The sequence below is a fragment of the Vespula vulgaris genome, chromosome 11, assembly GCF_905475345.1.
Source record: "Vespula vulgaris chromosome 11, iyVesVulg1.1, whole genome shotgun sequence".
Taxonomy (NCBI): domain Eukaryota; kingdom Metazoa; phylum Arthropoda; class Insecta; order Hymenoptera; family Vespidae; genus Vespula; species Vespula vulgaris.
Window position 1 is genome coordinate 527,501 of NC_066596.1, and position 23,277 is coordinate 550,777.

Below are 23,277 nucleotides of genomic sequence, written 5' to 3' on the forward strand. Positions count from 1 at the left end.
TAGATATCACTTATTGTCACTTGATTTCTACAAAAACAAAAATTAATGTAATATACCAGGTATAATGTGAGATATTAAAAGAGGACAAAAAAATTACGATGAGTAAGTGAGATAGATACTTATAACGAATTAGATATCTGACTCATCCTGTATAAGTTAGATCGTAAATAACTGTAAGCATTTTTCTATCACGATATCTATACTTAGATATCAGACAAGCCGAGATCCAGTTTTATTCGGTACGACGGAGAATCGATCGCCCAAAGAGAATATGGGTCGTCTTTGAAGTCTTCGTTTTATGTTGGAATAAAAAGAAGAAAAAAAGACAAAAGAAAACGTAGCTCTGCGGTTTATTTGCTATCGAAATGTAGCACGTGTTGTAAAAGAGTTTTTGATTGATCCGTTCCGTTCGAATCTGGAACACGAATTAGAAAATATATAAGGTGTTCTAAAATTGAATCAGAAATGAATAACATCTGATATATAATAAAAATTACGATTCCATAAAAAAAAAGAATAAAGAGAGAGAGAAAGAAATCATCCTTTTGGTAATTATCATTACTGTATATTGTTTATCCATCGAACAATCAATTCCCATATTTTACTTAATTATTCAAAAAAATTCAAATATATATTTCCGATGGTTTTAACAATCAGAAAACAACTTAAAATATTTTATTTGAACTACTCTAACACAGATATGTATTAGATCTAATAAAAGTTCGGTCCACATTGAACGAGTCTTTAGCTTCCGAAGGATAAATCATATTATCATTTAAATGTTTTACAAAAGCTTCCATCAAGATAGGAAAAAGTTATTAATATTAATGAAAATTACATTATTAATGAAATATTAATAAATTCTATATATATATAAATACTAATAATAAAATAAAATATAATAAACAATAAATAATAAAATAAGAATGATAAAAATGTATTATTTTGTTTTACTTCAAAAATAAATGTGATATATTATCTGTATGTGTATACGTTCACACGAAAATATTTAAATACAAGGATACACGCATTATATATACGTAGGTACGTATATAAATGTTGTTAGTTCTCTTGTACGCCGTTGTGCAGCCGCAAACATCTCCGCGAGCGTCTCCCCTCCCACGTTCCCAGAGATTCCCTTTCTCTTTAGATTGTGAAACGATTTTCTATCGTGGCGCTTTACCACCGCGGATTTATTATATATGCATCGGGTTACGCAAATTACGACAAAGTGCAAATATTTCACATGACCTGCACCTGCGTGACTCCCCTTTCTACACGTGATCATTTAAAGTAAACACGTGAATCGTAACAGCACGCCAAGAGAGACAGAAAGAGAGAGAGAGAAAGAGAGAGAGAGAAAGAGAGAGAGAGAAAGAGAGAGAGAGAGAGAGACGTGGGTCCCCTCTTGTACGCGACGAAAACTCACACATTCACGCGAACACACGTTTTACCCTAATTATCTTCGAATTATCATTCTTGACAATTAACCTCTTTATCTGGCTCTAGTATTATAAACGAAACTTATTTGCATATTTTCATGGAAGAAAATGGAGAAGAATGCGTTGAAGTATCCCATCGATCTACTCGTAATCAATATTAACATTTTTTTCATAGTTTATTAATTTCTTACTAAAAAAAATAATTAATTAAAAAAAAAAGAAGAAGAATAGGGAAAGAAACAATATCATTACGAAAAAATAAAGTTTATGAAAATTTTTGTTTTTCTTTTTTTATTTTCTTTCATCTTTTCTTTCTTGAGGAGTAGGAATTCAAGATGGCGGTGAAAGCAAAAGAAAAAGAGAAGAGATATTAAAAAATATCGTAGGCTAAATATGATCGAATAATTTATTTGGAACAAATGTTCTCATCTTCTTTCTTTCTCTCTCTCTCTCTCTCTCTTTCCCTTTTCTATCTGTCTCTCTTTTTCCCCCTTCTTTAACTCTTTTTCTTGTTTCTATCAAAGATGACTCCCATAATATCGTAGAAACGACTAGCGAGATTTTAAGCTTGGTAATAAGGAGAATCCCCCACTATGCTACGGAAGCCTCGCAACTTATGAATGGGAGTACTCGCTCATTGGTCGCTTTCAATAGCCAATGGCTGCCTTTTTCGCTCCCTCGCTACTTTCCCATCTCTAACGTCGCGTGCTACTCGCGATGTAATAGCAGGGGAAAAAGGCGAGTAACTCGATGTTAAACGCCCTCCTAAAAACATAATACATATGTACAAAACTTTCCTTCAGTTCGATCGAATTGTATTATTATTGATTATCAATACAAACTCGAGGTTATGCGTTTTAATCTACGAAAGTTATTTGTCTGGTATAAACGTTAAGAGAATCTCTAAAACATAAAGCTTTTTTATTTTTGTTTTTATACAAAAAAAGAAAAGTATAATAAAAAATAAAAAAATAGAAAAATTACATAAATGATATTTTTATTAACCAATCATCGCACTCGATTTTACAGACTTCAGTTTGAAACGCTTATAAAACTCGTTTACCTACGACACTCAACTATGTATCGTAATAAGAGTGAAGATTATTAGAAAAGATATCCATTAACAGTGAATTTTTTAATTATATAATACAGTCGATGAATATATCAATGATATCAAAAATTATCTCGACAATCAATGCATATATATATATATATATATATATATATATATATATATATATATATATACATAGTTCTTTTATCTGATTATTTATATAAACTCTTTAAAATTCTTGAAACAACGTCGGCTTACTCGAATAGCATCGACCAATCGGCAAAGTATAAAAAACTAAAGAAGAATGCAAAATCGAATGCGAATTAACATAATGGCCGGCACGAAGCAAAACCATGCTCTACGTATGCTTGAGCGAATAGTAAAGTATAGTCCCTGAGTGTCGGTTTATTATATCCCTCTAACTATCCATCATCAGTTCCAGCAGCATGCCTATGCATCAACGATCACGATCACGTGCTATTTCTACCACTAAAACAAATAGAAAAATGTCCGCCATTTTGTATGTCTTTCAGATGCTAAACATAGTGCATTTTATTCTCTCTTTCTCTCTCTCTCTTCCCCTGTTATTTACGAACATTACGAACAATGAAATAAATTTTAAACAAATGTTTGAAAATGTTTAAATGTTACTTTTGTAGCAAATCTTTAATACAATCGATATTTTTATTTAATTCGAAACTGAAATTTGTTCTAGTGTAATATGAGCAAAACGAAAGATATGAAATGATTTCAGAGACAAGGTGTACTCATTGAAATGTTTAAATCACGTTAAATCATCGACATGATTTCACTCTGACTGGAATATGAATCAACGACGGTTCAGTATGCATATTACTAAATGCAAATGCGCTCTGATCGTCGAGGGTTGCGTTGTAGAAGAGAATACCGTAAGGCGATTGTCGCTAAACTTATATATGTTAAGTACAGGGAACGAACTCGTCGGCAATTCTCTTATGATAGAGAACTGAAGTTCTGGGTATGTCAAGGTGATGATACGATGACAGCATAATTAATAGAGAACAGTCATCTAATTACGCTCATAGCGCTGAATCGTACGTCATAGCAAAGCTGTTCTTACGGTAAAATATAACGTTTATACCTGCATAAATGTATAGCCATATAATAATTTTCAAAAGATCTTTAAAGACCGGATCTTTCTGTAATTTTACATTTTATATAATTGGGGGAGGGGGTGGGTGGGGGGATGATTTGATTTTTAAACAATTAATTATATTTGTTAAAAGCAAAAAACATTAGCAATATTATCAATCTTGTATATATAATAAATCAGATTATTAATCATATACATAATATTGCATCGTTATTTACAATTAACAAATTAAAAATTACTTCAATACTTTTATATGGTATTCGTATTACATAAGCAACAAATAATGTTTACGCTATTTTTATTCATTCAATCCCATATGTCACCATATTTCGTTTTGTGATTTCCAGTACTACTTGGCATAGGGAAAAGATCAGATTCTGTGTTGAATTCTGATTTAAAATCTTGATTCTGTGTGGATTGACTTTCTTTTGAATCAACAGTTCTGCAAAGTATAATTTACGTATAATATTTTGATATAGTCAAAAATTATTACATAATGTTATTTACCGTTTTGCATATCTATGCTGTATGTTTCCTGATTGAAAACTGTCTCTATTTCTTCGCCGTAACTCATCATAAGTTATACCTTCAGATATTTGTTTTTCTTTCTTTTCTGGTACATCAGCGCTTATAACTGGTTGATATTCACCTTAAAATATAAATATTTTGGAGATCATTGAAATAATGATAAGTTTATAAAACTGAAGTTTTTCTGCGTACGAGTATTAACAGAAGAAAATCCATCATCCTGTTGGTCTATTTGTTGAAAAGCTTCAATATCTATCGAAGATCCTTTTTTAATAGATTCTCTTTCCAATGGTGTTTCTACTTCAAAAGGTTTATTCTTCCTTGGTTGTCTATAAAAAAAATATATCTTTAATTAAATTTATTGTATTATTAATTCCAAAAATTAAGAGTAGAAAATACGTTATATGCAAACCTATAAGTATTGCGTGGATGATTATCAACTATAGATAAACAATCTTTACCATGAAAATATCTTGCAATAACAGATCCATATATACCTCCAACCAAAGTAAAAACTATGAAAGATTTTTTCAACGGTTCAATCATTAAAGGAATAACTGATCCAATTGCAGAACCAATTAATGCACCAATGTAGGTAGTCTTTCTTGATTCTGGACCTAGCATACATTTTGTAATCTCATCCAATGTTTCTGCTGATATCTCTCTATCTACACGCTAATGAATAAATGACATATATGTTACAGTTATAAATGGTTAAAATATTATACTTAAACTAGATACATTAATACTTGCATAAATTTTCGTCAACAATTCTCGAAGTCTTTCTTTTTTTAATTCATCTGACATATTTATTGATATATATTTCCTGCGTATATATATATATATATATATATATATATATATATATATATATTATATATCTAAGAAATAAATATATATATGTTTATGTGTAAATTTAAAACAAAAATTATATTTAATAAGAAATAGCAAATAACCTCTCTCTACTTAGTACGCATGACGACCTCTATCGTCTTCTTAAGGTGTAGTTCAAATCAATTTACTCGAGAAATGTGCATGGGTACCAAATGTCTAACACAATGGTTCCCCATCTAGTTTTATAAACTGCTTGAATGAAATTGATATAGTAAGTTAGTAAAAATATGATTTTCATCGCATAAAGTAAAAAATCTATCGGCGATTTCTTATCGTTCTATTTTAACAATAAATCTAATAATGAGTTGAGGATGTTAAAAGACAAATCAATGAGACTCAAATGATAAGTAAAAATTATTGCCTGTACATATTCCACTATTTACATTTTCTTCTCCTTTTCTTGTTTATTTATTTTCATGTATAATTAAATACACTTTTGATTGATTATCTTGAATAAATAATTCTTATTGATCTTGATTAGGTTTTATCAAATTTAATATTCATGATATACATATATGTATACACACACACTTTGTATACACTTTCATATGTACATTTATTTAAGCTGACTTTCATTCGCGCATGCGTAAAAGTTTTCGTTTATTAGTACTGAAGGTGTCTCAAGTGTTAAAAGTCGTTATCCTATTTAACATTCCTTAAAAGCAATTATTTTTTCTCGTTAAAAAATTGTTTTTTTTATATCTTGCATGTAATATTTCCATTTCTAAGGAAAACAGTGAAATTACAATATGACGCCAGTCGACAATACTCCGAGAGAAAATATGGGTGGTTTTGAGCTTATTTGTTCATTGAAGTCAAACGATATCATACCGGTACATAAATATAAATCTAAGAATACAGGTTTAACGGTTTTTATAGCAGAAGTTGATGGTCCGATTGTTGATGGTTATTTTTGTCTTGGTAACTATTATTTTAGATTATTAAAATTTATAAATAAAATCTCTATATCATTTGTATTTTTTTATGATTTCTTTATGTGTATATATATGTCTACATATATTCTATGTTGATGCAAAAGTAATTGTGATTTTTACGTATTTAGTAAAATAATAAAGATATCAATTATTTTTACACCAACCTAATATACGCATAAAGTTATTATGATAATCAATATCATTTTTATTAAAAAATAGCAACCGAAGCATTCGATGATGATGGATTACCGCATACCCTGGAACATCTTATCTTTTTGGGTAGTGAAAATTATCCATATAAAGGAATTCTTGATTTAATGGCCAATAGATGTCTTGCATCTGGTACTAATGCAACGACAGATGTAGATATTACCTTCTATACTATGACAACAGCTGGTAACGAAGGATTTTTATCGTTAATGCCTATTTATTTGGAACATATACTGTATCCTACACTACAGGTTTTATTTTTTATTTTGAATAGTAAAGTTGATATTGTATTTGTAAACTTTATTATTTATATATTTTATGTTTACTTATTTACATTTAGGATTCTGCATATCTTACGGAAGTTCATCATATTAATGGAGAGGGTGAAGATGCAGGAGTCGTTTATTGTGAAATGCAAGCGAAGGAAAACATGGGAGAATATCTAGTTTATAATGAATTATGTAAGGCCATATATCCTGGACATTGTGGCTATAAATCGATGACAGGAGGTAATATAAGTTTTATAACTATTAATAATATTTATTAATTCAATAATGTTAAAATATTCTGTATTTTTATAGGAGCATTAAAAAATTTAAGAGAGAGTACAAATAATGAAAAAGTTAGGAAATATCACAAGGACTTCTATCGTCCTGAAAATTTAACAATAATAATAGCTGGACAAGTGAACCATGATAAAGTTTTTAAAATGCTACAACCTGTAGAACAAATGATTTTGTCAAAAGTAGGTAAAAATAGCTAATATTTATGTATTTATATAAAGCTTATATATAACAATTATTATTTAAATAAATCTAGCAAAGTGGTTTTATAATATGAAATATTTTAGGGTTCTAGAGGTCCATTTGAAAGACCTTGGCAAAGTCCAGTACCACCATTTACAGAAAGCGTGGATATAGATCTGTTTTATCCATGTGATGATGAAGATAATGGTATAATAAATGTTGGTTGGCGTGGACCATCCTGTGTTCATGAAATTTATGATCGAATTGGTTGCTCTTTGCTATTAAAGTATCTTACAGATACACCAGTTAGTCCTCTACAAGAAGATTTTGTAGAGATGAAGGATCCTTATGCGAGCAATGTTGTGTATTCCTTGTGTGAAAATTCTGTTTCAATTCTTTATATAATTTTTGAGAATGTTCCTAAACCTAAAATTCCTCTTTTCTCGAGCCGTTTATCAGAAGTTTTAAAGGAAATATATGAAATTGGTATTGACATGAAGAGAATGAAAACTGTGATACATAGAAATATGCTTGAAACTTTAAGTCATCTGGAAAATGATCCGCATAATACTGTTGCGTTTATGATCATTGGAGATGTTTTGTATGGTAATACTAAAGAAGATGTAAGTTATTTAACTTATCGATTCACATCATACTTAATCATAGCAAGTTTCAATAAGGTTTTTTTTTGCATGATAGTTGGATCAACGATTGAATCAAATAAAAGAAATTAAAAAATTATTTGAAGAACCAGAATCATATTGGTTAAATCTTTTGAAAAAATATTTTATTGATACTCCGGTGGTTATCGTCAAGGGTATACCGAGTATAGAAAAACGACATCAGCTAATGGAAGAAGAAAAAGCACGTGTTGCTAAACAAATAGAGAGTTTAGGCAAAGAAGGCTTACAGAAGAAAGAAAAAGAGCTCCAAGAAGCAGTAATTCAAAATGAGGTACAATGATAGTGAAACTCACAAATATATTTAAATATTATTAACTTATAATCAGTTTTTAATGCATGTTTTTCATTTACTTTTAGAGATCAATTCCTAATGAGTTATTAACAGCTATACCAATTCCTAGCACCGATTCCATTAATTACCACCAAATTAAAAGTTACACCACAGAAACACCTGAACAGCATTCACATTTTAATGTTACAAAGTTGCCACTGTTTACGTATTTAGATCATGTTAATACGAACTTTATTTATGTAAGTAATAAAAGAATTACTTTTAAAAGTAATTCATTAATCGAGATAGGATTTCTGGACAAGCTTATAGATATAGAATTTTAGATTTCTGTTATTATGGATACATCATCCATTACAAAAGAACAAAGATTGTACCTACCATTGTTACTTGAAGCATTCATGGAATCTCCAGTGAAAGGAAATGGCGAATTAATACCATACCAAGAAGTTATTGCTACATTAGAAGCTGATACCATTGAAACAAGTACTTCCATAGGGATAGACAGATTCATTAGATTCTCTTGTGGACCTTACAGTCATAGTGCAAGTCTGATGATCCAAGTAACGTATAAATTTGATAACGATTATGATTTTTATAAATTAAAAAAAATTTGTACTTAACAATAATTTTATATTTATTTCAGCTGGAATTAAGTAAATATAAAAAAGGCGTACAATGGATTAGAAAACTTTTATATCAAACAGAATTAATCTCTGATAGATTAAAAATAATTGCAACCAAGATGATAAACAATGTCGCACAGATTAAAAGAAGAGGAAGTAAAATAGTTAGCGATTTGATGAAAGGTTTAACATATAATGAAGGTAATTTCGATATTTTTCGTTACGTAAAGATAATTTCGAATATTCAATATTGTATATGTATACGTATATCTTACTATTTCAATTATATTTTTGTAGATAACAATTTTTACGCATCAAGTATTTTACGTCAACAAAAATTCCTTACTAAAATGATCGAACGTCTCAATAATGAATCGAGCGAACAAGAAGTGATAGCAGAAATCGAATCGGTTAGGAAAGTTTTAACTTCTACTGAAAATGTGGTATTATATATAGCTGCTAATGTTGATAAATTATCAGCGGAAGTTGAAAATGTTTACACTCCATGGAATGATTTCTTTTCGGACATAGACGCTACAAAAAAAAAGCCGTAAGAATATTTAATCGAAGCTACATACAAAATTACATATTTCGTGATATCAATTAATCAAAAAAAAAATATATATATATATAATATTAATATTATAGACTGAATGTAACTTCCGACTGGCAGCTAATGAATCTTTCCAAGGATGTTTCACTTAAAGGTTGTGTCACAGGATTAGGATGTATAGATTCATCGTTTCTAGTACAATCCTGCCAAAGTATAAACGATTTCCACAATGAAGATTTAGCGGCTTTGTTTGTATGCTTACAATATTTAAATCAAACCGAGGTATGTAACTAAAATTAATATATTATAATGAATGTTCTGCAATGAAGAAAGTCATATTTTTAGGGTCCTATGTGGAGATTAATTCGAGGACAAGGTCTATCATATGGATATGGTATTTATCCAAAAATACATGAAGGATTATTATACTTCTCATTGTATAAATCAGCCAATGTTGTAGCGGCATACAAAGAAGCAAGAAATATAGTTGTAAGTAATAACGTTACGTTCGGAAAAAATGAAAAGAAAAAAAAATAGATTTTGAATTTTTTTTTGAATTTACGAATATGTACTTCCTTTTAGCAAGCACATTTTGCCAAGGATAAATGGGAGAAGTTACTTTTCGAATCTGCGAAATCTTCGCTAATATTTGAGATTATTAACAAGGAAAAAACTGTAGACGATGTAGTTAAACAATCCCTTTTGTATTACTTTAAAAAAGTACCACACGATTATAACAAGCAAATAGTACGTCGTATATCAACTGTTACCATAGAAGATCTAAATCGCGTAGCGATACGCTATGTAAAACCATTGTTTTATCCATCGGAAACTAAAACGACTATAGTTTGTCACCCATCAAAAGCTTCGGAAGTGGCAGCTGCATTTAAAGAGTAAGCCTCTATTAAATATTTTATTAAATATTTCTTTCAAAGGAATTTAAATAATTCATTATTTTTTTTACATACATATTATCTTCATTTTAGATTCGGACATGAATTGCAGATTTATAATTCCTTAGAAGAAACATTCTTGAATGAGTAACAAAATGTGAGAAAATCAAATTGAGATATACTTTTTATTAATGATGCATTTGATTCATTCTTTCGGTATTGGCTGCCAGTACATTACCACTGTATGAAACAATTTAATCACAAGTGTGCGCTTTTACCATAGAATGTAATATTTGATACTTTCAAATTATTATGTCGTCCTATGCAAATTATTAGTTAATTATTCAAGTTATATAAAATTAATATAAAACGAATTATAAATGAATATACGTAAGAAGAGCGTTGAGAGCTTTCTATGATAATATTAATATACGTTACGTTCATTTAAAGTTCTTAATTCAAACGGAATTTTGTCAGACTATAATCATCTTCAACATGTTAATCTAACGTTGGGTGACAATAGTCAACTTTAATATACAGCAAGTATTCAACGTTAGGTCAATATAGTCACCTTTACTAAGGAAAGAGTTAAATATGATTATGTATTATTAAGATGTATTCTTAAATAAATAAAAATGAAAAAACATAGTAACTTGAAAACTTCGAACAAATCGGTTTTGTTACATGATAATGTAGCGAAATCTTGAAGTATCACGAAAAAAGAATTCTAAACAAATTGGCTATTCCAAGGATTAACTTCTTCACTTTATAATCACATTTTTATTGTAACTTATGTTTGGCGATACATTTCTTCTTTCATTCTTCGATACGTCAAGATCGAAGAAATATTACTTCCTTTATTAAAAGAGAAAGAAACGTCTGCGTTAAGTCTAATCGTTGATACATTATCGTCTTTGGCAGTCATTTTACTTTTTTATTCTTATATAAAAACTTACTATCTAAAATCGCGAAGAAAAACGAAGAACGAGTAATTTTTCAAAGAGCAATTACGATGCCGTTTGAAAATGTTTTAGTCACGAAACGGATGCACTTCTTAGCAATAACAACGTACATTGTTTCTTTGGCCATCAATTCGATCAGGCACTTTTCTCATTCCTCTTGAACTTCCAATGTAGGATCGATTACGAAGAAAAAATGAAAAGTGACAGAAGCAATAAAAATGTTGTATTAGACGCTGACACGTGCGAGGTGACCTGGTGTTGCCACAGCAGTTGTAGGTGGAGTCGTTGTTGTAGTAGGTCTTGCTAATGGTGAACGTTTCATAGGTACTTTTCGTCCTCCTTGTCCACTTTTGAGCCAAGGCCACTGTAATGTACGCATCAAGGTATTTCTGAAGTCCTCTGAGAAGAGACAGTAAATATAGAAGGTGATGGAGTAATTGAGGACTTCTAGAAGATTGGCTAACGCACGAAAAACCTACACCGCGAGAGAAGAGAAAGAGATATTAACTTTAAAATTAGCAATAATCTTTATTCGTACTAAGAACTCGCCTGGTAAGAAAAATAACTGAGATTATTCTCGCTCAGAGTGACGTTCAGAATGACCATCGGGCTGACACAAACCAGAAAGAGTATACTGGTGCTACCGAGAAGAAGTATCAATCTTCGTTCCTCTGCGAACGTCCTAGAATCTTCATCGTTGCTCATGGTTCTTGATAAAGTCATGCGACGACGTCGTTCGCAAGATCTTCTATACACCACCATGATTCTCAGATTGAAACCCGCTAACAATATTGTTGGTGCGATCTTGAAAACGATTTCGAGCACTACTTTATATACCTAAAAAGAAGATTTGATAGGAAAAAGAGATTAAGCAAATTTGAACTTCATATTGTAACGTTATTGTTATCGAAATCCATGTCGACTCTTTTAGTAGATTCTATTTAACAGAATTATTAATATTTTAATACCTGATAAAAAAGGGAGTGTAAGAACGATTGATTCTCTCTTTTTTGATAAATAAGTGGTCCTTCGGAAGTCAAAAAGCAAGTAGTTACTTCGCTACGAAATACACTGGGTAGGTAGACCAAAAAGGTGGCTAGAGGAATAAGAGCCACGGTCAAATGCGGTGGCCCGCAAAGTGGTCGTGTGTGTTGTCCTGGATGACATACACTGACATAACGCTCAACAGTCAGTGCTAATAACATCATCACCCCGACACCTGTTGCAATATTTTAAATATTAAATATCCTGTCTGAAAGTAAAGAATTTATTAGCAAAAAACTAGTTCAATTAATTCAACTAGATCAATACAAGGATTTTATATTATTAATTACGTTTATCAACGAAGTATGAAACGTTATCTATCTTTAAACTTGGTCTTAAATATTTATATTAATAATTGTAGAAAAAAAATTGATAAATGTAAAAAGGATTAATAGTAATCTTAAACCAAACAATAAACGTGTTGATTATCTTATATCGGGCATTAGTCTTTCGAAAATGATTTATCATGTTTTGTATTTAGAAAAATATTTGACTAAACTATGTTACCAAGACATCCGTTGCCAAGAAAGAGCTCAAGGTGTGCATGATAAAAAGCTTGTGGCCAATTGTTCCACCGTCCTGTCTCTTTATGAATGAAAACTCTGAGTGCGAATGGAATGCAGAAAAGGATAGCGAGCAAAGCCGCCACGGAATAGCCTGAAACACAGAGAGAAATTAAACGGTTTCCACTTGTTATCGTTATTTAATTATCTCACTCAGAGATTCGAGTCACGTGTTCTACCGTAAGATGATAATGAGAAAGGTAAAGAAAAGACGAGTCGTAAACGAAGATACGAGAAAGCGAGGAATGCAATCCCTCGAAAAAGTTAAGCGAACTTTGAAACTAATTGAACTACCAATCCGTGTTAATTACTTTTCAAGCTTAAAAGATAATCTTTACGATGAAACAAGTTCTTTTTTCTCAATATATATATATATATATATATATATATATATATATATATATAAACACAATATATATCTATATTTAAAAATATATATCTATTTAAAAAATTTCTTTTCAATGCGGTTTTCTCAAATGAGTTTTTTTTTTATAAAGAAGAAAATTTAACACTTCGTAAATAAATTTCTTCTATGAAATCTGCTAATTTTAATCGAAGAACTTAATCAAAGATGGCTACTGAAAGGATTCTGGTTTCTCGATGCATTTTACAACTCGTTTTCGTTCCATCATTAAAGTAAGTAAGTACGCGTCTCGACTTGCGCACGGAGACTAGAAAAGTATAAGAAAAATATTTCAAAAGTCGCTTCATTACGGGAGAAAGACGTGTTTCAGTATCGTATCTCGACGTTTTACAAATCACGGTGTCACGATGCCTTTAATTTATCGAAATCTCCCGCAAAGTTAGACGCAGTAGCCATTTGTCAAGCGCTCTATCTAGTATCTTGTAACGAAACAATGTCGATGACGCCTCTCATGTTCCCACGAGGAATCCTCAAAGAAGGTGCTTTTCACTTTCGTGTATACATACATCGTTATTATTTTCAAAAAATTGCCAAGATTCTTGAATTCAGGTTTAAAAGACTATTTATAAGTTTTTATTTATTATTTATATTTACTTTTATTATTTAGCCACGACCGCAACGAGTTTTTTACGTTTTCGATAAAACGAAAAACTTAACAAATGATTATCTCTGAAACTACTTGAGATGTACGAAAATCATTTTGGATCTTAATGTTTCATATCAAAATTTAAATATGTACCTATATGTAAATGTATCCACTCTACCGTCTAAACGGCTGGGTGGATCCACTTGAAATTTATATGTACCAAAAATAAAATGTGATACTTGTGCGTGGTTAGATACTTACGATCCATAAATAATTTTGATTCGATCCGATTTCCAATTTCAAAATGGTTATATTTTCAAAAATTCATAAAAAATCTTCTATGTAACGAAAAAAATTTTAATTATAGAAGATAATTAAAAATATTCTCAGGTATATCTATGAATTGTTTCGAAATTTTGTAAATTTAACGAAAGATTTTTATCTATCTTTTTTCAGAATTTGTATATAATATATTTCTATTCATACAAATATATATGCATTTGTACAAACACGTGTGTTACTGCTTAAACGGTTGAATAAAGCTGTCAAAAACAAGCGCAATTTATATATACCCAAAATTAAAGATCCATCTTACAAAAATCTATGTATAATTATGAGTTGATCCAATTTCAAAATGCCAGAAATTTCCAAAATAAATAATAATACAATTGAAATAATCAAAATAATACAAGAATAGTGTTAGCTATTAACATGATTTTAATCAACCTATCTATTTTAAAAAGAGTGAAGTTGATTTTTTCCTTTTTTTTTTCAAGAAGAGAAAGTACATTATAGTTACATATCCATTTCTTCGAATATAAGATTTGACCATAAGAACGTTCAATTTACACTTGTATTTTTTTTCTTTTCTTCTCAAATCTTTCCGTTCTCGTCTCTCTGCACTTTTTTTACATACTCAAAACAAACCGAAAAATTGAAAATGAAGTATTTCGAGTATTGTTTCGAGAAACCTTTATTGAAATTATATAATAAAATACGTAATGAAACTCGAGCAATTCTTCGGTCATGATCGACAATTAATTCGGCGAGCACCTTTATGCTCGGCGAGGCACGATTCAACGTCACGTGCTCAGCCGCCATTGTTTCCTCCGAAACAATGGCTGATGAGCGCGCGGGACGAATTAAACGATCCGTTTAAATTTCTCGGTATCGTTCTCGTCTCGCTTTCGATCTTCGATTCGCGAAGCGTGATTTGAGTAGGTTCTTTGATGATCTTCAAATATTCTATCGATCGTAGAATCGTAGAAACTAAACAGTTTCATCAAGATGACAAGATATAGAAAAAAAATCCTAAAGAAAAAAAATTCCTTCATCAATTTCCAAAGTGTTTCAAGAAATTTCTTGTCAAACTAATTAAAACTTCTTTCCAGTTTTCCCCAAGTTTTATTTTATTTTCGAATCAATAATTCATTGTTTAAACTAGATATCTCTTACGCGTTGATTTATATCACAAATACGTCAATTGTTTCAAAAAATTATTTAAGTTATATTAAAAATACGTAGTGCTGTAATTATTTATCCATATTTTGATAAAAATAAAAAGAAATGATCTTTCATTTTATATGATTTGTATCATGATAAATATGAAGAAGTTATAATATCTTCCGTTATAAAAATCTCTTTTTCTTTCACATAGATTCTCGAAATTTATCGCGACAGTAACGGTAAGCACCGTAGCGAACGAGACTCCGTGCCAAGACGATGGAAGAAATGAAAAATCGGGAATGGGCTTCTGTTGTACCGATATCGGTAGAAACTCATAACAACAAGTCGGAAGGGAAGATTATACGAAAGAATAGCAACTTGCAATATAGCCGACAAGTGATAATAAACCATTCCATGGTTATATAGTTCGTTCATATATCCATTCATACAAAATGTTTAAAAAGAAAAAAAGATAGAGAATCTACCAAAAATTATTCATCAAAACAAATTCAAAAGTAAATACTAATTTGCATTTCTTTGTTTATTTATTCGTAAACAAACGATCATCGAGTATCATTTTAGGATATTCTTATTTTGACTGAAAAAATAGGATTACTTTTCTGTCTTATAGGGATATTTTAGGATCTTGATATATTCGAGTTTTGCTCCTAAAGAAACTGAGAGATAGGGATGAGACTCAGGATTGGCTATAGTTAGCGTATGGAGGACACAGCAAGACGCTTTTATTTCTCATCCACGGGATCTTAATTGAGAGCAGACACTCACCGAGGATAACAAAGTGCTCGGAATTTCTCTTAAGGGGATAAAGATGTCCGAACAGAGAGAAAGATATATATATATATATATATATATATATATATATACATATATTGTAAAAGAACTAAGATGTTCTTTACGTAATCGCTTATACTTGTCAAAAGCTTATTACTATCTCTTTCTCTCTCTTTCCTTCATAACAGAAATATTACATATGATTTTAAGAGTAACGCGAATATTAACAATTATTGGACTTATTTAGAATGGCCAAGTAAAATAATTTGATAGTTTATGTTCATACTTGAGACTGAAAGAAACGTAGAGATTTATCGTAAATATTTTCTGAGAAAATCTCGTCTCGAGATAACACGTACGCTTACATACTTATGTGTTTCATAGTATGGCTTTTCAAGACATAAACGTCAAAGTACCGTCAAGATGAAACGAGAAAACTTAGTTATTCGAGTATCAAATAAAAGACGTTAGGATCTTGACAGTAACGTTTCTTCAATTATCTTTATTATATTAATCCGAATTAATGATAATGATAATTATGAATTACAACGAATAGTGATGATTATAATATTAATTATTTATGACAATAGTAATAATATTTAATAACGATGAAATATAATGAAACAAAAAACCTCGACCTTTTCTTCTTAGCACAGACGAGTCACCTAAGAAAGAGTTTAAACTAGATGCTTGGCATAACGAGAGGTTATCTTAGAAACGACGACGCTACGCTTCGTTCGGTAAGGAAATTAACAACGAGATTCTCCATGCGTTTGCATAGAAATTGCATTCCTTAGCATGCAACTGCATCTACGGCAGCGAAACGCCGTTATCCTTTTTATTGCGCGCGCGAGCGCGAACGCGAGCTCATGTACAACTGGGAATAGAGTCTTCTCCAAAAACGAATTAATTCGCTAACGAAACTCAGGATTTTTCATGCAGGAGATACGGACACGTATTCTCTCTTTTCTTTTTTCTTTTCTTTTCTTTTCCTTTTTCTCTTTCTTTCTTTTTTTCTGTAATTCTCGATCCCTGTAAAAATGAATCGAGCATTACGAGAAAATTTAATTTTAAAACGATCAACAAGTAATCCTAGGATTTTCAAGATTATCAGCAAGGTAAAGTTTTAAGCCTATCTAAATATTCGTCTTCATGGATAATAACTTCTGATAAAGTAAATGGATAAGAATAAAAGCATGAACGTATCAATACGAAAGAAATTACGATTTTTTTCTGATAAATAGCACGCAACGCGTAAATACGTGAACTTATGCATTGGCGATCCTTTAACGTATAATTACCCTTATCATCTTGATGGTTGACTCGATACAAAAATTCGATCTCTCTCTCTCTTTCTTTCTTCCTCTCTATTTTTCTTACTATCTCTATTCCTATCTCTCTCTCTCTCTCTCTCTCTCTCTCTCTCTCTCTCTCTCTCTCTCTGTATCTTTATCTCTATCTCTATTTCTATCTTTCTATATACGAATCTACGAAGGTTATTTGAATTTCCTTGAAAAATAATTGGGTACTTTAAAAATTCTTGAGTACTTTAAAACTAACAATCGAACGAATTAATGTCTATTAATGTGATTTTATTTAAAATTTTTAATATTTCATATTTCCATAAAGAACATTAGATTCAATAAGTTTTATTGAAAATTAACATTACTTATTGGCTAACTTCGATATTTTAATTAGGTACAATTTTGAAACGAGTATTAATTTCATTTCGTTAAAAAATTAAATAACAAAAAAAAAGGAAAAGAAAAGAAAAGAAAGAAAAGAGGAACGGCATTGACTTCGTTTTGAGCCGGATCCAAGATATTTCTTTCTGTCCATCGACGATCCTTCGAAGAAATCAGAACAAATTATCGCGACACGAAGAGAGTTTGCGAGATTAGAGACTAGGGAGTGTTAACGCGCAACTCGCTTTAATTTTCTACCTTTTGGATCTTTCGAAGTAATTCCAGTTGCAAGCTCTCTAACGGTAACTACACCTCAAGAAACCGTGTAATAACATCGTAAATCTAAAACCTTCTTCCTCTCTCTCTTTCTCTCTCTCTTTTTCTCTTTCTTTTTTCCTTTTCCTATATCTGGTAAATACGCATCGAGAAAGTATGTCTTGTCTAGAAGATCACCGTGCTAGAGACTTGTAAAGAACTACGAATGAAGAAAGAAGGAAAAGAAAAAGATAATTCGAAGAAAATAAAAAAAGAGAGAGAGAGAGATGAGAGACGAATAAATAATTATAATGATTATCATGATGGTAATAATAATCATATAAATTTATTTAACTATTTATTTCAGAACAAATAACGTTAAAGAATGATCAAGAAAAGAAAAGTGTAAAGAAATACTATAAATATAAATCAAGAAAGAGAGAAATGGTCGAATAGATGATGATGATGATGATAATGACGATGATGAATGATAATGATGATGATAAGTATAAACCTATTTAGCTGTTTATTTACATATAACGATAAATAATAATGATGACAGATAATAATGACAAAAAGACAATTGCAAAGAAATAGTATAAATAAAAAGTGAGGAAGAAAGACGTAGACGAGTAAATGATGATGATAGTAATAAATATAAATTTACTTAGCTATTTTTTTACAAAATATATAACGATAAAAAATAATAATAAAAAAAAGACAATTGCAAAGAAATAGTATAGACAGAAAACAAGAAAGAAAGAGAGAGAGAGAGAGAGAGAGAGAGAGAGAGAGACAGAAAGAGAAAGGTAAACTAACAAATAATAATAATGATGATAATAATGATGATGATGATAATGGCAATAAACATAAGGTTAGCTATTTACTTACAGAAAAGATAACAGAAAGAATATTGCATAGAAACATTGTAGACAGAAAGCAAGAAAAAGAAAAAGAATGAAATAGAGAGAGAGAGAGAGAGAGAGAGAGAGAGAGAGAGAGAGAGAGAGAGAAAACCTTTTCAAGAGACGAACTTTAAGATTGGGGCCACTGAATCTACTTAGTCCTTTTGCTAAAACGCAACGTCGCCTCATGCAAATTTCTACGAATCGACTTACGCGTCCGCTGTGGTTTCTACTCTTTTAAAAGGAGGGAGAGAGAGTGGAAACGAATTTCTGCATCTTTTGATCTCACCTTCCGTACGTGAATGTTTCCTCACTTAAATTTCTTTTACCAAATGCGATATAGAAGATGCGAAGATGAAGTATTCCTTTTGTATGTTCTTTCCTGTTTTCACGTAAAATCTTGTTGATATATGTAGGTACATGCTTGTAGAAAAAAGAAAAAAAAATGACATAGTTATATGTACCTTTACATTAGTGAGTCTATCTCTTTTTCTGCTCTCTTTCTCTTTCTGTTTCTCTCTCTCTCTCTTTCTTTTTAATCGAACTGTTACTTTATTTTATTATTCTTTTACTTCGTAAATTTCATTTTAAGTTAAGTTTATCTTCTTTCGTAATAGTACAAGTTGGATTATCCAACGGTATTACACTTACACTAACATAAAGAAAATTTAGAAACTTACTTATTAACTTAAGGCGAATGTAAAGGTTAAAATATAATAATCGGAGAAAGAAATGAAAATGAAAGAAGAAGAAAAAGAAGAAGAAAAAGATGGTCGTTGATAAGAAGTACAAGAATCGAGAGATTCTTCGAGAGGTTAGTTCCAGAGAAATCGTATCATAGTTGAGATGCGACGATTGCCACGGATCGTTGTCTTTTCTTTTCTCTTTTTTTTTCTTCATTTTCTTCCTTTTCAAGGATTTTCTTGGGAAAATATCATCGGTAATCTTGGCGCAAAATGTGAAAGAAAAGATAGAGAAAAAAAAACAAAAAAGAAATAAGAAAAGTAGGAGACGATCTAAGGTGTTGCCGTCTACTATGAGAGGTTCCATAAAATTTCTAGCCCTGGTCTTATCTCGGTTCCTGCTCTCTCTCTCTCTGTCTCTCTCTCTCTCTCTCTCTCTCTCTCTCTGTCTCTCTCTCTCTCTGTCTCTCTCTCTCTGTCTCTCTCTCTCTCTTTTTTCTTTTCTCTTTTACTTCTTAAAAAAAAAGAAGAAAGGGAAAGAGTATTTCGAGGTAGACGTCTCATTCTCGCAAGTTAGACGACCCTTATTATCGGGAATCTTCTTTTTACGCGACCCACGTCAAAAAGATGAGAGTGTGTGCACGTTCATCCCTGCATGTATATTGGATAGAGGGTGAGAGTCAAATAAAGAGTTGAAGACTGTTTTCTCATATTTTTCTTCTTTCTTTTTTTCTTCTTCGAAATCGAAACTATAAGTAATATTGATGGATTAAGTTAAGGAGCAAAAAAAAAAATGAAACAAGAAAAACAAAAAATTAATAAACTGTTTATAAGTAAAAGCTATTTTAATATCTAATATGCAATGAGATACGAAACAAAGAACTTATATTGAATATATGTATACATGTATATGAATACATGTATATGAATGAAATAAAGAATCAAATAAAAAGTCAAATAAAGAGGTGAAGGCTGTTTTTTTTTTTCTTTTCTTTTCTTTTCTCCAAAATCTGTAAGTAATACTGATAGATTAGGAACAAAAAGAAAAGAAAACAGAAAAAAAAATGGAATAAAAAACAAAAAATTAATACAACTTTCGTGAGTATTCAATGAGATGATTCTAATCTTTGATAAGAATTATTTTCTTATAACAATAAGGAATAGAAAAGATGTGTGTGTCAAAAAGTGTTTGAAATACACATTGTCCTAAATTACGTGGAAATAAAAAGAAATAAATGATATACATGAAATTGAGTCATAATATAAATCGATAATCCAACTGCCCCTTTTTGCCATTCTGCGAAGAGAAAGAGAGAGATGATCGTCCCAGATTAAATCATTCTGGATTGTCCATGAAAAAGGGGGTTCGCTCCCTCATCTTATTCGTCCTGAAGTAAATTAATTTCCATACAATTTAGATGAATTCTAAAGATGCCCTTCGTACGTTGGGCCAAGTATTTCGGATCTCTCTCTTTATTCTTTAGGGCGTGGCCAAAGTGGCATAAAGATACTTAAATAAATACTTGCTTTGTTTGCTTTTCTTTTCTTTTCTTTTTTTTTCTTCTTTTTTTTCATTTTCTTCATCCCATTTCTTTTTCTTTTTTCTCGATGATAATGAATCAAATTCACGAAGGTGTCCGGTCCAACAGGAAAACGAAAGAATCTTTTTCTCGGTTCTCGTAGAATCGATCGAGTTCGACGTACGTTATTCAACATCGGCTCACCTGTCATACGTGACTGCGAACTATCCTTCGCACTATTCGAAAAGGAAGGTGTCCTCTTCGCATATAAATTGCAGAATCTAACGTACGATCCATGAGATAGAGAACGTTGAGAGGAAGGATGCTCAGAGAAAGAAAGAACGGATGTAGAGACACGAGACTGTCTCACGAAGGATATTCAAGCTACGTACTACGTAGCTATGGCCTGAATCTGAACTGTCATTTGATTTCTATTCTTCTTCGCTTCTGCCTGACTGTTAGGATAAAAGAAGAGAGAGAGAGAGAGAGAGAGAGAGAGAAAGAGAAAAAAACAGAAAGAGAATCAAATTGTTGCATCAAATTAAACAAATTGTCACGATCATTTGTAATTTACGTTTATAAAAACAAAAAGAAAAAAAGAAATAACGACCCAACGAAAGAAAAAATTTGCTGTTGTTTTATGAAAAATTATTGCTGATGAAAGAAAGAAATGTTATCATAATCGTTGATTCCAGTAAAACCATTTTATGCGTCTGTTCAGCAAATAAAGCTTCAGTGATAACGGAAAAGCTCATTACGTGGACGACACGTTCGAACGGGAAAATATATGTACGTCCTTTAAACCTTTTAATCTCGTCCTGTCGGTGGTAATAGTAAATTGCATTGCTTCGCCTCGACTCATTGACGAACGTCATCTATGCCAAAAACTGAATATCGTACCCGTAAATTAAGGGAAAGTTCTTAGAAATTTAGGTCTGTGGGTTGATACGAGTCCATAGTCGAATAAGAAAGATAGATAGAGAGAGAGAGAGAGAGAGAGAGAGAGAGAGAGAGAGAGAGAGAAGAGAAGAGAGAACAAGGATGAGGGAGATACTGTCGTTAATATTCATAAAGCCCCGGGTGACGCGGATGAGGTCTTTAGGTTGGTAACAAAGGTCGATTCTGTGACGAGGGGCGTTGAGCAAGCTTCGTGAAAGCTCCATTTTTGGTAGCTCCGTTCGACCTTTATAACGAAATGGAAAAGCGTCGAACCTGTTGCCGGAACGCAATAATAATACCCTCAGGAAAATCTAGCCTCTATTTCTGATCTTTCCGCTATTCACTATTTATTAAACATAAAAATATTTACAAAAAAATTCTATGCTTTATTAAAAGTTTCTTTTTTCAGTATATTAATTTTCTTCTCTCCTGTTTTTTTTTTTTTTTTTTTAATATTTCTGACTTGTTTTAAATGACTTCAAAAGACGAAGCGAACGAAAGAAGATAGTTTTTATTAATGTCATTTTTCAAGGTCATTCATGTTTCTTTTTATATATACTTAGATATATTTTTTTCTGTCGTATGTTGTAATTAACATTATGTTGTATTATTAATATTGTGTGCATTAATTCATGTATAATATAAATGACCTCGGACTTAACAATTTTTAAATTAGGCTTGTACTTATTTATTTTTAACGAGATACCATGTTTCAACGATAACAGAAAATCGATAATCGACTTAGAATCGTAAATAAACATATGTTCTTATTACTGCAATAATATGTTCAATAAGATTCCGCTGTGATATATTTCGTGTTTAAGTTTAACAATGATGTATCGTACAGCTGTTCCGATGATTTCAGGTTTAATATTAGAACAAACAGCAATTATTCGTTCCTTCATATTTTCTGTCGTTGTGGGTTGTTATACGTAAATCTTACCCTTTAATGTTCCCCGAAAGAAAAATCAAGGGGTGTGAAATGAAACCTGATATCTCGCAGGAAATAAGTTTCACGGTAATTTAAAAATGTTTGTATTCGAGGTCATATCAACGTCATATTACAATATATGGATAAATGCACAGTAATATTAATTGTAACATACAACGGAAAAAGATATGTGTATATATGTAAAAAAATAAATGACTTTGACAAAAAAAAATGAAAAAGTAACATTTATAAAAAATATCTATTTTCCGCCCGATTCGGTCTTTGTAACCATTTAAATTACATAAGAAATATGTTTTATATTATCAAAGATATATGTATGTACATATGAATACATAGCTATACGTGCAATAGGTATATATATATAATGTATATACCTAATCGTACGATAAGCAGTAAAACTTTCTTATAGACGTAATAAAATAATTCAAATAAACATATCTATTAATTCGATCGAAAAATCAATCGTTTATTTAAATATTTTTTTATCTTTTCTTATTTAAAAATGTGTCCGTTAAAGGGCAGATCAAATCTGCTTT

At 30.8% G+C, this 23,277-nt stretch overlaps 3 protein-coding genes across 6 annotated transcripts in view; 1 reads left to right on the plus strand and 2 right to left on the minus strand.

The window, feature by feature from the left end:
- Positions 1-3,863: 3,863 nt before the first annotated feature.
- Positions 3,864-5,187, minus strand: LOC127067855 (uncharacterized). 2 transcript variants are annotated; one of them, XM_051003241.1, is made up of 5 exons: positions 5,113-5,187; positions 4,569-4,831; positions 4,349-4,485; positions 4,136-4,277; positions 3,864-4,070 (listed from the first exon to the last, which is right to left on the minus strand). In XM_051003241.1, exons 2-5 carry the CDS (start codon positions 4,778-4,780, stop codon positions 3,935-3,937), a joined length of 627 nt encoding a protein of 208 aa, XP_050859198.1. In that variant the 5' UTR covers positions 4,781-4,831; positions 5,113-5,187; the 3' UTR covers positions 3,864-3,934. The 2 variants fall into 2 exon arrangements, with proteins under 2 accessions (XP_050859198.1, XP_050859197.1); XM_051003240.1 differs by lacking the exon at positions 5,113-5,187 and adding an exon at positions 4,910-5,096.
- Positions 5,188-5,442: 255 nt separating this feature from the next.
- LOC127067853 (uncharacterized protein C05D11.1-like) lies at positions 5,443-10,645 on the plus strand. Its single transcript, XM_051003236.1, has 14 exons — positions 5,443-5,971; positions 6,205-6,446; positions 6,536-6,704; positions 6,777-6,940; positions 7,046-7,564; positions 7,641-7,895; positions 7,982-8,155; positions 8,240-8,476; positions 8,560-8,740; positions 8,837-9,089; positions 9,188-9,374; positions 9,438-9,581; positions 9,675-9,985; positions 10,079-10,645. The coding sequence occupies exons 1-14, from the start codon at positions 5,800-5,802 to the stop codon at positions 10,134-10,136; spliced, it is 3,066 nt and encodes a 1,021-aa protein (XP_050859193.1). The 5' UTR covers positions 5,443-5,799; the 3' UTR covers positions 10,137-10,645.
- A 140-nt stretch (positions 10,646-10,785) lies between these two features.
- Positions 10,786-23,277, minus strand: part of LOC127067854 (probable G-protein coupled receptor B0563.6) — a 39,885-nt gene continuing 27,393 nt past the window's right edge. For all 3 annotated transcript variants that reach the window (XM_051003237.1, XM_051003238.1, XM_051003239.1), the window contains 4 exons: positions 12,499-12,648; positions 11,916-12,166; positions 11,497-11,784; positions 10,786-11,422 (listed from right to left, as the gene is read on the minus strand). In XM_051003237.1, the coding sequence (XP_050859194.1) occupies positions 11,174-11,422; positions 11,497-11,784; positions 11,916-12,166; positions 12,499-12,648 (938 nt within the window). In that variant the 3' untranslated portion in view covers positions 10,786-11,173. The remainder of the gene's footprint in view (positions 11,423-11,496; positions 11,785-11,915; positions 12,167-12,498; positions 12,649-23,277) is intronic.